Raw genomic sequence first — 16,435 nt, 5'->3', positions numbered from 1 at the left:
CAGAGCAAGACTCCATCTCAAAAATAATAATAATAATAATAATAATTAATAAATAAAATTTATTTTAAAAATATAACTGCCCAAACTACATTACATAAGTACCTAATGCATATAAACATGTATTTACATTCATATTAAAACACACAAAAAATGAATCTGCTTTAATAAACTACTAATATGTTATGCAAATAAACTAATGAAACAAGGTTGATACCCTAAATGTATACAATAAAAATTGGTTATTTGTGCTGATTTCTCTAGTAGCTAGTGAATGCACTATAAAAATAGAGATTGTAGTAGTAAAAGTACTTTAAGAACCAGGTAGCTTGTATTTAAATGGTAGTAAAAATTCCCTACCTAAATTACTTACCCCATTTCCTGTTTTACCAGCAACCATGCAGCATGCTGTAGGCAATTTAGTCACACCCAGAAAGAGAAAAGGGGGAAACATGTTCAGTGAAATTAAGTCTCAATATCATTACTGAAGTGCTTAACTATTTGCTAATCAAACTCCCCTTTTTAGGTGATGAGTTAGTATTCAAAAATTTACCAGTGACCTCAGTCTCATTTAAAATCAGAAATGAGGTAAGATTTTATTTTGCAATGCTGGTTTACTGTGGCCTAGGAATTTAGCAGGGGTATCCCCCTCCTCCTTACAGATTTCTATTTCTCATTAATGAGGTATGAGTGTTTTTCTTTTTCTTTCTTTCTTTTTCTTTTTCTTTTTTTTTTTTTTGAGAGGGAGTCTCACTCTGTCACCCAAACTGGAGTGTAATGGAAGGATCTCAGCTCACTGCAACCTCTGCTTCCCAGGTTCAAGCGATTCTTCCACCTCAGTCTTCTGAGTAGCTGGGATTACAAGTGCCCGCCACCACACTCGGCTAACTTTTGTATTTTTAGTAGAGACAGGGTTTTGCCATGTTGGCCAGGCTGGTCTCGAACTCCTGACCTCAAGCGATCCACCCGCCTCGGCCTCCCAAAGTGCTGGGATTACAGGCGTGAGCCACCGTGCCCGGCCCAGATTAAATGAAATTTATGCAGGCTGGGCGTGGTGACTCACGCCTGTAATCCCAGCACTATGGGAGGCCGAGACAGGCGGATCACGAGGTCAGGAGATCGAGACCATCCTGGCTAACACGGTGAAACTCTGTCTCTACTAAAAAAAAAAAATACAAAAAAATTAGCCGGGCCTGGTGGCGGGGGCCTGTAGTCCCAGCTACTCGGGAGGCTAAAGCAGGAGAATGACGTGAACCCGGGAGGCGGAGCTTGCAGTGAGTCGCTGCACTCCAGCCTGGGCGGCAGAGCTAGGCTCCGTTTCAAGAAAAAAAAGAAAAGAAAAAAAAGAAAAGAAATTTATGCCAAATGCTTTGCGTAGTAAGTGACTGACACTGAGATTTCTGTTTCCTGTTAGACTCCCACAGTTTTCACCTTAAAGAAAGGCAATGATATATCCCCCACAGCACACAGTATTTTGTAAACATGACGGAAACATTGTATAAGTCAATAATATACCATATGTAGTCTGCTTCTACGTGTCACCAAAAAAGGCCAATGATTATCATTCACATCCACTTCAGGACACGGCTTAATTTATAGATGTGCTGTGGTTTATATGTAGACCTGTCCTTCTAAACTAACAGGACTTCCTTCAAATGACCAGTAGGGTACTATATAGACTCCTAAAGACTGATGATCACTTGGAAAGGCTGACGTGAGCCAAGGAGAATAAATTAATTCCTAGCTAGGCACAACCTGTTACCAGTGATGGCAACGTGGACCGTCCAGAGTGGCTGCTGCCATCAGGCCTGCTGTAGCAGGGAGGTGTGGGTGGCAGTGGCAGGAGGGGTTGTGGGAGCACCAGTGGCGGCGGTGGGACCCCTGTGCTCCACGTTCCCAAGGCAGCCAACTGTGCCACCTCTGCTCTCGCTTGGCCAGCCAGGACCTGTTCTCAGGCCCAAAGCCTCCGTCCCAGCCTCAACCTTGCTCCCCATCGCCATCTCAGAAGCCCACGAGCACCTGGCCAAAGGCGCAGCCAGGACTCATGGGACCAGCCGTCACAGAGTCAGGTTAATTTGCGTGGGGTTGGCTGGGGCGGCCTCTGCTGTCGGGAAAACGCAAAGAGGCAGGCAATCCCTGGAGTCTCACCCAACTTGCGGCTGCGGACCCAGGCATCTCTGCACTTTCAGGGACTCTGGAAGGCCCTCCCTTCCTCCCACAGGCTTGGAGGTGTCTGCTCCCGCTGCCTGGCCTCTCCCTGCTCCCTGTGCTTGCACCAATCTCTGAGCAAGGTTGGGGCTAAGCCTGGGCACTGTCGCAGCCCAGCCAGGTGTGTGCACACTCAGGGCAGTGCTGACAGGCCAGCTCCATGCTGCCTCAGCCCCCTGCGGACTTTAGGCACCAACAAGCACGGGAGGGAGGCCGAGGAGAGGTTGAGGGCAGTTTGGCCCTGGCCTGCAGGCGCCCCCTGGCAGGAACAGCCAGGGGGCAACGAACAGCAGCAGGAGGCAGACAGGTTCCTGGGCAGAAAGCAGCAAGTCCACAGTGAAGCACCACCTTCAAGTTGGGGAGGGCCTGAAGCCTGGGGGTGGGGCTGCCAGTCCCTGGGACAGGAGTAGGAACTTGTGGTCCTTTATCCAGGCCCACCCATGGCTGCCCATGGACCAACTGGCACACACTTCCTCCCCTCTGAGGCCCATATAAAGCCCCAGACTCAGCCAGACCCAATGAGATGAGGGGACAACCAGCAGCAGAGAGGTGCGACCCACCCCAGGGTCTCTCTGCTCAGAGCTGAAGAAATGACAGACGACCTGCCTGCAGAGAAGAGCTGCCCTCTCTGCTGAGAGGTGAAGAAATGACAGGATGACCTGCCTGTAGAGAGGAGCTACTCTCTCTGCTGAGAGCTGAACACTTATCCACCCTGGCTATGCAGAGGAGCTACCCTACCCACTGTAGGTCTTCTCTGAACTGTTCTATCACTTGATAAAGCTCCTTTTTTTTTTTTTTTTTTTGAGACGGAGTCTCGCTCTGTCACCAGGCTGGAATGCAGTGGTGTGCGATATCAGCTCACTGTAACCTCTGCCTCCCGAGTTCAAGTGTTTCTCCTGCCTCAGCCTCTCGAGTAGCTGGGACTACAGGCGCCCGCCACCATGCCCATAAAGCTCCTTTTCATCTTGCTCATCCTCCACATGTTTGCATACCACATTCTTCCTGGACGCAAGACAAGAACTTGGGACCTGATGAATGGTGGGACTAAAAGAGCTGTAAAACAAACAGGGCTGAAGCACGCCCCTTGCTCACCATGGTGGGGACAAGAAGAGGAGAGAGAAGAGAGGAAGAGAAGAGCTGTGGTCCGGAACCCAGACCGAGGAGCTCCCTGAGCCAGGGCTGTGACACCCTCTTTAGGGCTCTGCGGTTTCTAGCGTCTCCAAGTTTCCAGGTGCCACCATATTCCCCGGGGTCAGCTGTGTAAGCTGTTTATGGTATGTCTGGTCCAGCCGCAGCTTCACAGGGAGCCATGCCTGCCCCTGGAGCTGCCTGCCCCACTGCAGCCAGCGTGCCTGCTGTGTGCAATGGCTGGACCCCATCCTCACTCACACACCCCTCGCTACTCCACGCCTGACTTGCTCTTGGCAGGCATGGGACCCAGGCATAGCCTCCCAGGCCGAGTGGGCAGAACTAGCCTAGCGGGTCAGAGAAAACTCGGGCAAAGATGCCACTGTCCACAGAGGCTTCTAGCTGGCGAAGCAACACCCCAAGGATCCCGTAACACCAGTGCCTGAATGTCTCACCAGTACCTTCTGATTTGTTAGTTTGTTTACTCTGCTAGCTCAACCTAATACCATTTATAATAGTAGTATTACAAGACCCCTTCCTTCTTTTCTCTCATTTATTCGAGCCTTATTTCAAAATGCATAGGCATAGTATGATGGTAATTTTTTTTTTTTTTTTTTGAGATGGAAAAAATCACCCAGGGTGGAAAAAACCACCCTGTCACCCAGGCTGGAGTGCCATCACGTGATCTTGGCTCACTGCAACCTCTCCGCCTCCTGGGTTCAAGCAATCCTCCTGCCTCAGCCTCCCGAGTAGCTGGGATTACAGGTGCATGCCACCATGTCCAGCTAATTTTTGTATTTTAGTAGAGACAGGTTTCACCATGTTGGCCACGATGGTCTCAATATCTTGACCTCGTGATCCACCCACCTTGGCCTCCCAAAGTGCTGGGATTACAGGCGCGAGCCACTGTGCCCGGACAGTATCATAGTATTATAATACAGAAACCTAACTTTAGGTTTTACTTAATTTCTGGGACTCAATTTTCTAATGCGTACAATGAGAGGATTACTAAGATGATTGTTATTTAAACTTTTCTGGATGGCTAAAGGTAATCATTTAAAGACACTGTTATTAAACTGTTTTGTAATATACTATTGAGACCTGTGGGACTTAGGGAGCATTCAAAAAAAAAAAAAAAAAAGAAGAATGGTCTCCTAAAACTGAAACTTTGTCATTAATTTTGTCCTGCCCTTCCTTCAGCCTCATTCTTTTTCTTTCTTTCTTTCTTTTTTTTTTTTTTTGAGACAGAGACTCGATCTGTCGCCCAGGCTGGAGTGCAGTGGCATGATCTCGGCTCACTGCACCCTCCTCCCCGTTTCAAACGATTCTCCTGCCTCAGCCTCCTGAGTAGCTGGGGACTACAGGCACCCGCCACCACATCCAGTTAATTTTTATATTTTTAGTAGAGACAGAGTTTCACCATGTTGGCCAGGCTGTTCTCAAACTCCTGACCTTAAATGATCCACCTGCCTCGGCCTCTCAAAGTGCTGGGATTACAGGCATGAGCCACCGCTCGTGGCCCAGCCTCATTCTTTAAGAGATCAATAAACACATGTCCTTATATATACAAAAATATTAATACTTCCCTTGCAGGAATATTGTGAGGATTTAATGTGTTTGTAAAGACCCAAGTCATATTCCTGGCAAATACTGAATAAATGGTAATTAATGCTGTTGTTGAACTGAAACCTTATCTGTACTTTACAAATAATAAAATTCAGATTTATCCCTTAAAAGATTTACAGGACTTGATCTCATTCCATCATATTTCCAAACTGCTTTGCTATAGCTAGTTCTGAAACCTCCAGATTCAATGAAATCTGAGCTATAGAAAACTATCTGTCTCTTCTTTAAGGGATCTCAGACTCTTCTGTCTTTTCTTAGTGACCACTGTGTCTCTTCTTTTGAAGCAAATTCTGTTCTCCACAAGTCACTTTCAGGTAATGTCATCAAGTCTGCAATGTATCCTGCCATCCTCTAATTATATAGTAGGGCGGAACTGGAGGTTGCCAAGGGAAACCAGGTAACCATGTGTAATACATGAAATTAAGTCAAATGTCTTTAGTACCCGAGACTTGCTAAAGGGTTTTTCCTCCAGCATGCCAACAGATTGGACAGAACTAATCACACAGCAGGGGCTTAAAGGCTGAATCTGAAATCAGTCAGTATTGCTCGATTATCAGTTGTTACCACAAGCTAATAATGCCCTGGACCTGCTTCTGGCAAGGAAAAAGAAGCACATTTCTCCCTTTCAGATCACCAAGATAATTTTAATAAATGTTCTGTCCCTTAGTCAATGGGAAAAAATCCATTCTCTAGAGTAAACAATTAAATTTTTCCTCCCCAACAGAACCAAATGGCATTAAAGTTACCAGGTTTAATCAAATTTGATACCAGAGGCAGTATGTCACCTCCGGAAAATTCAGAAAACATGCAATTAATCTTGGACTATATTTAACTTTATTAGAGAATGTTAGGCAAGTCCTAAATGGGGCAGTTGAATAAGTGCTTGCTAAAGTGCTTGTGTACTCTGCTAACACTAACACACGCACCATAGACGAGAATGTCTATGCCTGGGAATGGTGTTTGAGCTTTCTGAGTTAGAGGTTCATCTAGTACCAAATAATGACAGTGGGTAACAGTAGGACCAGGGATTGAAGTTGATTCAAGCAGAGGTGACAGAGAAAGGATAGAGACAGAGAGAGGTGTTAAAAATGGTGTGTTGCAAAACTACAATTCGGTAAAGGTGGACACTTTGGGGTGTATTATGTGTGTTCATAAGTGAGGTTAGGGGTTCAGCGATTAAAGATGAAACTGGAAAGGTCAGAAGGTTTTGACTGCCAAGCTAGGTCATGACCCCAAAGACTGAAACCATAACATAAGATGTGATTCATTTATGTATATGCCAAGTCTCGCGGCAGCACAAAGAAACATTTGATCTTTAAATCTTCTGTAATTCATCAAGTTGCAATATAACCATCATTTTCATACTATTGTTTTTCTTGTGTGGCAGTTTAAGAGGAAAATATGTCTTGTGCCAAAATATTTCTTTATCATACATGGGAAAATGTAGTGTGAGAAAGTCATATTTTCCAGAAAAATGAGAGAATGTGTCCAGCCCACTTTTCTCATTTTTGTTGTCTATCTGGCTCTTATAGACATCTGAGTTAGACATCTGAGTCTATAATTCCTGATGGAGGGAAACAAACACTAGATCAAAAGGCAGGCTCTGCTTCTATTATGTGATCACTAGCAAGGTAGCTTCTCTTTCTGGGTTTCTCAAACCGTAAGAGGAAGGTATTCAATTTATTTAGGGGTACTGCCTATGTGGTGAGATTGCAATTGAGAATGCAGAGATAAAAAATCAGTCTCTGCCCATGAGCAAACCCATGAACTAAGGGAAAAGGATAATAAACATTAAGATATTAATAGTAACAGTAATGAAAATAATTAAAATAGAGTGGTGGGGGCTGAGACAGAGATACACTTAGGAGGCGCATGTAAAGGATCCTTGGCTCAGTCTTGCAGGAGAAGTGACACCTAATCTGAGCTTTGAAGGATCCGCTACTTAGAATTCATAGGGCAGGCCGGGCTCGGTGGCTCACGCCTATAATCTCAGAACTTTGGGAGGCTGAGGTGGGTGGATCACCTGAGGCCAGGAGTTCGAGACCACCCTGGCCAACATGGTGAAACCCCATCTCTACTAAAAATACAAAAATTAGCCAGGTATGGTAGTGTGCACCTGTAATCCCAGTTACTAGGGAGACTGAGGCAGGAGAATCACTTGAACCTGGGAGGCGGAAGTTGCAGTGAGCTGAGACTGCACCACTGTACTCCAGCCTGGGCAACAGGGTGAGACTCCATCTTTAAAAAAAAAAAAAAAGGCCGGGCGCGGTGGCTCAAGCCTGTAATCCCAGCACTTTGGGAGGCCGAGACGGGCGGATCACGAGGTCAGCAGATCGAGACCATCCTGGCTAACCCGGTGAAACCCCGTCTCTACTAAAAAATACAAAAACCTAGCCGGGCAAGGTGGCGGGTGCCTGTAGTCCCAGCTACTCAGGAGGCTGAGGCAGGAGAATGGCGCAAACCTGGGAGGCGGAGCTTGCAGTGAGCTGAGATCCGGCCACTGCACTCCAGCCTGGGCGACAGAGCGAGACTCCGTCTCAAAAAAAAAAAAAAAAAGAATTCACAGGGTAAAGAAATGTGGAAAGTATGTTCCAAACAGAGGCAACCTTAAGGTGCAAATGCCAGAGAGCACTGGGAAGGTTCTAGGGACTATGTCAGTGGTCCCTAAAGAACTAAGCATGTGTGGCTGGGAAATGCAAAGGAGGAAGCAGGACTTAGATCACAGAACTATCGGACCCATACTAAGGGGTTTAGATAAAATTCCCCTTAAGGCAATATGGTGCCACAGAAGGATTTTAAAGAATGAAGTAGCATGATCATATTTGTCTTCAGAAATGTCCACTCTGGTTGCATTGTGAATTAGAAGAAAAAGATGGGAATTAAAGAGAAGGAAGATTTTTCGTAAACTAAAGCAGTAATTCAAGCAAGAAATAATATATTACAGCAATGCTAGTGATGATAAAGAGTAGGCAACTTTAAGAAGTATTGAGGACACAGATTGGCAGGACTTGCTGATTGGCAGTGATGTTGAGGTTTCTAAATCACCACCAATGCCCTTCAAACTATATTCCTTTGAATTTTACACATCTCTTGGACTCATTTATAATAACAAAGATAATATAAATATACTGAGAATAATGACAATAGAAAAATGACAATAGTTGTGTGGGCAGCTGGAGGCATTTAGCAGTACCCCCTGCTCCAAACTCTTCTCCCAACACATACACATACACATACACATACACATACACATAGGCATACATACATACATACAAACATTTATGTAAATTTTTCTTGCACTCTTCATTTGGAAATTGGGTTCAATAAGGAGGTTAGTGACAAGAGAAACTCTTCTTCCTTCTCTCTATCCAGACCACTGCCTAAGATTTCCTCCTTCTCCTCCCCATCCCCAGCCTGCTAGTGCCTTAAGCTTCTGCCCCATCAGGGCCTGTGCCTCACTGTGTGTCAGGGTTGTGGCAGCATGCTATAACCTTGAACATCTGCCGCTCCAGGGCCTGCCCCTCACCTTGTGTCTCAGGCGTGGTGACAGAAAGAGGAAGGTAAGAGAGGAAGGGGGAATATTTTCCTATAACCACTGTTTGATCTACCACTTAGTTGACTCTTGCACCACCACCATCTCCTCAACCCCACCACCTCCCCATCTCAATCCTACTTTCTTCTTTTCCCCCAAAGCCTTGGATGTCAGACCTGTGATTAAATGAATGTAACAGACTGAATCTGGGTGTCTCCTCTGATAAATAAAACTTATGTTGGCCATGTTTAAAAACCCATCAAAATCCTCTTTTCTTTCCCTACACGGTTGAGAAAAAGAAAATGAAGTGAGACATAAGAAGAAACCATTTAATTCTAGGTTTTCTCTCTACTTTGGTAATAAGAACTTTTAGGTAGCATTTAAAAGGTTGAAGATCTTCTTTTAGGACAAGTCAAGAGGGGAAAAGCAAGGACAGATGAGCAAAGATAGAATGAATCTGTGGGGCCAAATTAGGTTTTACAGCTCTATTACTCCAGTTCCTGGAATCACTATTTTTATGTTGTGAGTTTTAAGGAAATTGCATTGCATCTTCCAACACTGTAGGTGCTGATGTTTGTTTAGCACGGAAGGATTTGATTGGAAATAACAAGAGGAAATTCTGCAAGTTAGGTGGGGTAGACGTAGAGGCAGGGAGGGGGATCAGAAAAGACAGAACAGTTACAATAAATCAAAGGCTCTGGGATAGATAGATGAAGACAGATATGGCTCAGTCTTGTCCTTTAGTGTCATATGAAAATGAGAGAGAACACGCATAGCAACTGAATTTCAGGTAACTCTAGAGTTAACAACCTCAGTGAAGCAAGGATCTCAAACATCTTTTGGCAGCCGGGTGTGGCTGAGAAGTGCAAATGTACTCCCTCTTTGAATTTGGTTTTAGAGAGCCAGCATCTTCTCTGAAACATTCATAGTGGCCAGGACTTTGTACAGTGAAGCCCCATTCTAAGGATACTTCTGAGTTCCTGCCTTGAGCACAATACAAGTTTCAAGAAATCCAGCACAACCATCAGAGGATAAGGCTGACCTGTGATGAAGCTTCTCTGGAGGACCGCCCATCTCCCACCAACTCTTCCTGCCTGTGGCTACGGAACTCTGTGCCTTTCATCCAAGACTATCATCAGAAATCCACTAGCTCACATATCTAAATCACTTCTAGAAACTTGGCCTGTGGACAAAATCAGCCACAAGAAAGAACCAAAACACCAACTTGCTTCCATTCAAGTTGCAGTTCTGTTGACAAACACACATGAACACATAATAAATGTGTAAAAACAAAAATGCACATAAAATGTAATTATATATATAGATGCAGATATATACACATGTACAGTAGACTATTCTATTCAAAGAAGATTTAAAGAATTATAGAAGATGAGTACAGGCACCTTCAAAAAAATTAAATTGTTATATGTAGATTGGTGGTTCTCTAACAGTTTGGTTAAAGGACCCATCACATTCTTTTTTTTATGAGACAGATTCTCACTCTGTCGCCAAGGCTGGAGTGCAATGACACGATCTCGTCTCACTGCAACCTCTGCTTCCTGGGTTCAAGCAATTCTCCAGCCTCAGCCTCCAGAGTAGCTGGGACCACGCCTGGCTAATTTTTGTATTTTTTTAGTAGAGATGGGGTTTCGCCATGTTGGCCAGGCTGGTCTCAAACTCCTGACCTCAGGTGATCCACCCACCTTGGCCTACCAAAGTGCTGGGATTACAGGTGTGAGCCACCACGCCCAGCCTACATTCTTAAAAGTTTTTGAGAACCTCAAGTAGCTTTTGTTTATGTTGATTATAGCTATCAATATTTACCATATTAGCAATTAAAACCATGATTTTTTTTTTTTTTTTTTTTTTGAGACTGAGTTTCACTCTGTCACCCACGCTGGAGTGCAATGGCAAGATCTCGGCTCACTGCAACCTTTGCCTCCCAGGTTCAAGTGATTCTCCTGCCTCAGCCTCCCGAGTAGCTGGGATTACAGGTGCCTGCCACCACATCTGGCTAATTTTTGTATTATAGTAGAGATGGGGTTTCACCATGTTGGCCAGGCTGGTCTTGAACTCCTGACCTCAGGTGATCCGCCCACCTTGGCCTCCCAAAGTGCTGGGATTATTGGCATGAGCCACCGCACCTGGCCTAAAAATTATTTATTAATTCATTAAAAATTAATGACAAAGTAATAAATCCATTATGTGTTAACATAAATAACTTTTCTTGAAAAACATATTTTTCAAACGTAATAATTTAATGAGAAAACTGATGCTGTGGTACATTTTTGCAAATCTGTTTAATATACATCTTAATAGGAGGTACCTAGATTTTCATATCTGCCTCTGCATTCAATTTGCTGTAATCACATAGTCTCTGGAAAACTCCACTGTATACTCTTAAAAGAATGAGAGTGAAAAAAGCAAATTATTATAAATTATAAAAATACTTTTGACCTCAAGAACCCCTTCCTCCTAGTCACAATGCAGGCATTTGGTCCCAGGACTACACGACTGCCTGGCTCCCGCAGTAACTCCTTATACTTATTTTTCTCCTCTCCCCAGAAAATCTGTCTTTATCTTGATCCCTGGATTTATTTAATTATTATCATTATTATTATTATTATTATTTGGAGACAGAGCCTTGCTCTGTCACCCAGGCTGAAGTGCAGTGGCACGATCTTGGCTCACTGAAACTTCCACCTCCTGGGTTCATGCAATTCTTGTGTCTCAGTCTCCCAAGTAGCTGGGATTACAGGTGTGCGCCACCACACCCAGCTAATTTTTGTATTTTTAGTAGAGGCAGGGTTTTGCAGTGTTGGCCAGGCCGGTCTCAAACTCCTGACCTCAAGTGATCCATCTGCCTCGGCCAGCTGAATTGTATTCCCTTCAATTCAGCATTTCCAATTCTAAGAATTTATCAGATAAAAATATAGTCTCGAGTAGCTGGGACTACAGGCACACACCACCATACCTAGCTAATTTTTTTTCTTGGTAGAGATGGGGGTCTCGCTATGTTGACCATGGTGGTTTCAAACTCCTGGCCTTAAGCAATCCTCCTGCCTTGGCCTCCCAAAGTGCTGGGATTACAGGCATGAGCCACCATACCCAGCCCTTAAGTCTAATTGTTATTATAATCAGAATGAAAAATGCTTATTTCAAGAAAATAACAAAAATTCAACACAAGGAAATTATTAATTTACTTGACTACAAAATAGATAAAAGGAGAAAAGTATAATTACTGCAAATATCCATTTATCATTTTTAATAAAACATACTACACTTGGAATAGAAGCAAATTTCATTAAATAAAGGATAGGCCAGGCATGGTGGCTCACGCCTGTAATCCCAGCACTTTGGGAGGCTGAGGCAGGTAGATCACCTGAGGTCAGGAGTTTGAGACCAACCTGATCAACATGGTGAAACCCCCTCTACTAAAAAATACAAAAAAATTAGCCAAGCGTGGTGGTGCATGCCTGTAATCCCAGCTGCTCAGGAAGCTGAGGCAGGAGAATAGCTTGAACCTGGGAGGCGGAAGTGGCAGTGAGCCGATATCACGCCATTGCACTTCAGCCTGAGTGACAAGAGCGAAACGCTATTATCAAAAAAAAAAAAAAAAAAAAAATTAGATAAAGGGTACCTATCACAATAGAGCTAACACTATACTTCGTATTAAAATATATACATATGAGACACCTAAATATACTGTATATATATTTTTAAAATAGTAAAAAAGAAATGACAAAAGTATCATTATTTGCAAATAAGGTAACTGCATACCTAGATAATAACTGAAAAACCACTAGCATTAATAATAGAGACCTGTAAGTTAGTGAGTTCCAAGACAAACATTAAACACACACACCTACAAACATACATATATTACTTTCCTAATAGCCAAAAAAAAAAAAAAAAAATTATAGGAAAAAGAGATTCCACTCAAATTTCAACTAAAATTAAAAATAAAAAACATTTAAAAACACACAGGAATAAACATAAGAAATATGTGAGAAAAACTGTAATATAATTGAAAGACCAAAACAAATATTGAAAAAATACAGAGAAATTTGTTTCTAGATGAAAAGTTCCATAAAAATTAGAAATTTATGTTTGTTAAATGACCACAAACAAAGGTAAATGACCAATGACAGGCTGGGGGAAACAGAATTGATGAAAGATTCATAGTCACTATGTCCAAAGAGCACTTACTAATCAATTTTAAAAAGCCAAATAACCAGATAATAGAAACCCAGATGGCTAGTAAACATATAAAAAGATGTAAAAGTTCACTTGAAAATACAAATACTACAAGTGCAAACTAAAACAAGAAAACTTTTGCATATAGGTTAGAAAATACTGAAGAGTATAACTTCAGTTTGAAAAAGACATGCAGTTGTAATACACTGCTGTGAACTGGTCACCTTTTAGGAGGGCAATTTGGAAATACCTATCACAATTCTAAATGTGTATTCCCACCAATTCAGCAGTTCCAGTTCTAAGAATGTATCAGACAAAAATATAGATATGCTAGACTCCATATACAAAAATGTTCACTGCAAATTTCATTTGTAATAATAAAAACTGAAAACTGAAGGTGATCTGAATATTCTTCAACTGGATAAATGAATTAATTTAAGAAATTCTGATTTAACCATCTGTACGGGAAAGCTCATATATGCATATGTGAGCTCTGTAAGTTCTAACACAGTTGAAGGTTGTCAATGGTTGTTGCAAGATAAAAAGTTTGCAGAATATGTATGTTTCACTAAAGCAAACAAATCCAAACCATGTGCAGTGCATGTATGTATACGTTTATATGTATATAGCAAAAGGTCTTAGAAAGAGATTACCAAAATGTTACTCCAGAAAATGGGAAGTAGAAAAGAGGAAGAAAAGAGAGAGACTAATGTTAACTTTACATACTTCTGAGTTCTTTGGCATTTTCAGTAAGCATGTGCTGCTTTTATAATTTAAAAAAGAAAAAAATTAAATGTAATAACTTGTGAGTCCTTTTCAGAAATTTAAAGGTTATTTTATAAACTCCCAACCAATTATCTAAGTTATCTTTTGCATAACAGTAAGTTTGCGAAAATGAATTATCTCAATTTATTACCAAATCAATTTACTAAAAAGAAATTAATAGTAATATTAGATCACAAAATTTTAAAGTGTTACATAGTATATTTGCTTGGGTACTATTAGTTTGAGGAATCCTCATTTAAATATTATCTAATAGGTTGAGATCTATTTTATTTTATTTTAAAATGCACTATATTTTTAGGAACTTTGCTGCTTCACTATTACCTCTCAGCAATGAAAAACAGAGGAACAGTACAAAAGAGTTTCTATCTTTGGGCTGAGAACAAATTTTTACTTTTGAAAAATTTATAGGTTTTTTGAAATTTATTATTTCTATAAGGAGTTTGTGCTAAAGATGAAATATTTTTTTCACTTTTTTTTTTGAAACAGGATCTCACTGTGTTGCCCAAGTTGGAGTGCAGTGGCATGATCTCGGCTCACTACAACCTCTGATTCCTGGGTTCAAGTAATTCTCACACCTGAGCCTCCTGAGTAGCTGGAATTACAGGCATGTACCACCACAGCCAGCTAATTTTTGTATTTTTAGTAGAGATGGGGCTTCACCATGTTGGTCAGGTTAGTCTTGAACTCCTGGCCTCAAGCAATCCACCCACCTAGCCTCCTAAAGTGCTGGGACTACAGAGGTGTAAGCCACTGCACCCGGCCTTTTCTCTTCTTTTTTATTCCTCGGTGTCTTACTTGGATGGGGCCGTATCTAATGGGTTTACTCTAGGTTGGGTCTGCAATCCTTCAGAAATATGCTCCTAAGATTAGAACACTTGTTATAGGAGAAACCAGACTTCACCAAAAAAAAAAAAAAAAAAAAAAGCTACTTGCACTTTTGCATGAGGGAAATCAAAGGAAAATGCATTAAAAGTACCTACTAATTCAGAATGTGTGATGTTTTTGAATGGGGCGGGGAGGATTTACCTTTCTTTGGCAAGTACTTCCTTCATTGATAGATCAATAACACAAACCAGATTTTCAGGGGCAATGTTTTAAATGTTTTAAAAGAAAAACAGTTTTACAGCGCTCTCATATACATTTTTAAAGACCATAAAATTAACATGCTAATTACAAATTTGGTTTTATCTATTCATTAAAAGATAACTCCAAGGATTCTTTCAAGCTGAAATTTAATGAATGGACTATGTTGACCTAGTTTAAGTTACTACATGTATTTGAATGCAATAAAAGTACGTGTTTTAAAATTTTCTATATTTTATTTTCATTTCAAAGAGAACAGTTACCCATTTATTTGAATGTAAACCTCATTCCCCATAAATGCAACAGCTAAACTTTAGAGGTATTATGATATAGAATGAATGCTTTATAAACTGTGAAATGCACACAAGCCCCATATATCATAATTTTATTTTTAAAGAAATGTCTTCCTAAACTTAGTGAATTTTCCACTTTTCTTAAAATTATATGAATTTTCTGAAAAATAGGTTGTATGTCAAGCTATTGATATTTAAGTCTTTCTAAATTTATTAAAGCAATACACCAAAAACTTCAAACAAAATCTTTCCAATATAACCAGTAAAGTCTTCAATCTGCCAGTTTAGTGTTCCTGCCATCTCCTTTTCTTTCCAGGGACTTGCCTAAGTAGTATCAGAACAGGATGGGAAGGAGGTCATAAAGTATCCCAAACAAAGCAAGGGATTCGGAGACAGAAAGAATAGGGTTCAAGTTCTCTCTCCTACTTCGCCAGCAAGTGATTTAGAGCAAGTTCTGTGCCCTGTGGGTGCTTCTTTCCTCATCTAGAAGACAGGAAAAATGAGGTTTCTTGTAACATTGGAAGTTTAAATGAGACAGTTTATAAGAATGTTAGTTGTTTTTATAATACAGGTCTCCTGACTCTCTGTTCAGTAATTCAAAAAATAAATTAAGTAAAGTCCATTAAATTAAAAAGGATCTCCTCAAGTTTTGATCTTTCCAAATTTTCTAGTTTTAGTCTAAAAGTTTAAAGTAGATGATATGATATTTATCGAATTTTGCCATGAATCTGAGAATGGAACAGTATCTGCAGTGGGTTAGTTTCTAGCTATGAATGCTTGTTAACAGGTGTGTAAGACGTAATGAATGACCAAGGCAGATTTAACCACACACCCAATGACAAAGTGCAATAAGACACTGGGGAAAGGAGAAAGGCAGGGGTCCTTGGACCTTAAGTCCTGTCCAATTTAAATCCTGCTACTATCTTTATTAGGACACCTTGATGTAATATTTGCAGGGAAGAGAGGAAGGGAGGGTGGAAGAAAGAGAAGCAGAAAAATACAGAAAGTGAGAGAGAGAGAGAGATTTAAAGGAAGAAGAAAAAAGGAACCACAGATTCCTAAAAATAATTTGGTGACAACCTATCTAAAGGAAAGGTCTAATGATAAAGGTGTGTGGGAAATTTCAAGCAAATTTTTAGACAATGGTAATATGATGAGCTATTCATATATCACCACTAACTGTATATAGTATGATACAAAAATAGAAGCTAAAATAACTAAACAGGTCAGTGCAGTGGCTCGTGCCGCACTTTGGGAGGCTGAAGTGGGCGGATCACTTGAAGTCAGGAGTTCCAGACAAGCCTGGCCAACATGGCGAAACCCCATCTCTACTAAAAATACAAAAATTAGCTGGGCATGCCTGTAATCTCTGCTGCTCGGAAGGCTGAGGCAGGAGAAAAGCTTGAGCCCAGGAGGTGGAGGCAAACTAAACTGGCAACAAGCAGAGATCATGTGACCGCACTCCAGCCTGGGCGACACACAAAGCCTCCGTCTCAAAAAAAAAAAAAAAAATTAGTGGGCATGGTGGTGCATGCCTGTAGTCCCAGCTATCTGGGAGGCTGAGGCAAGAGAATCGCTTAAATCC

General features: G+C 41.4%; 1 protein-coding gene across 1 annotated transcript in view; it reads right to left on the bottom strand.

Annotated features, from left to right (window-relative positions):
• Positions 1 to 2,172, bottom strand: part of LOC105552208 (putative tRNA pseudouridine synthase Pus10) — a 36,937-nt gene extending 34,765 nt beyond the window's left edge. Inside the window, exons 1-2 of the mRNA XM_011997801.1 lie at positions 2,146 to 2,172; positions 371 to 405 (exon numbers count right to left, since the gene is read on the bottom strand). Coding sequence (XP_011853191.1) covers positions 371 to 405; positions 2,146 to 2,172 — 62 coding nt within the window. The remainder of the gene's footprint in view (positions 1 to 370; positions 406 to 2,145) is intronic.
• Between the last annotated feature and the right edge of the window lie 14,263 nt (positions 2,173 to 16,435).

The sequence above is a fragment of the Mandrillus leucophaeus genome, unplaced genomic scaffold (assembly GCF_000951045.1).
Source record: "Mandrillus leucophaeus isolate KB7577 unplaced genomic scaffold, Mleu.le_1.0 Scaffold547, whole genome shotgun sequence".
NCBI lineage: Eukaryota > Metazoa > Chordata > Mammalia > Primates > Cercopithecidae > Mandrillus > Mandrillus leucophaeus.
This window is presented reverse-complemented; position numbering and strand designations above follow the sequence as displayed.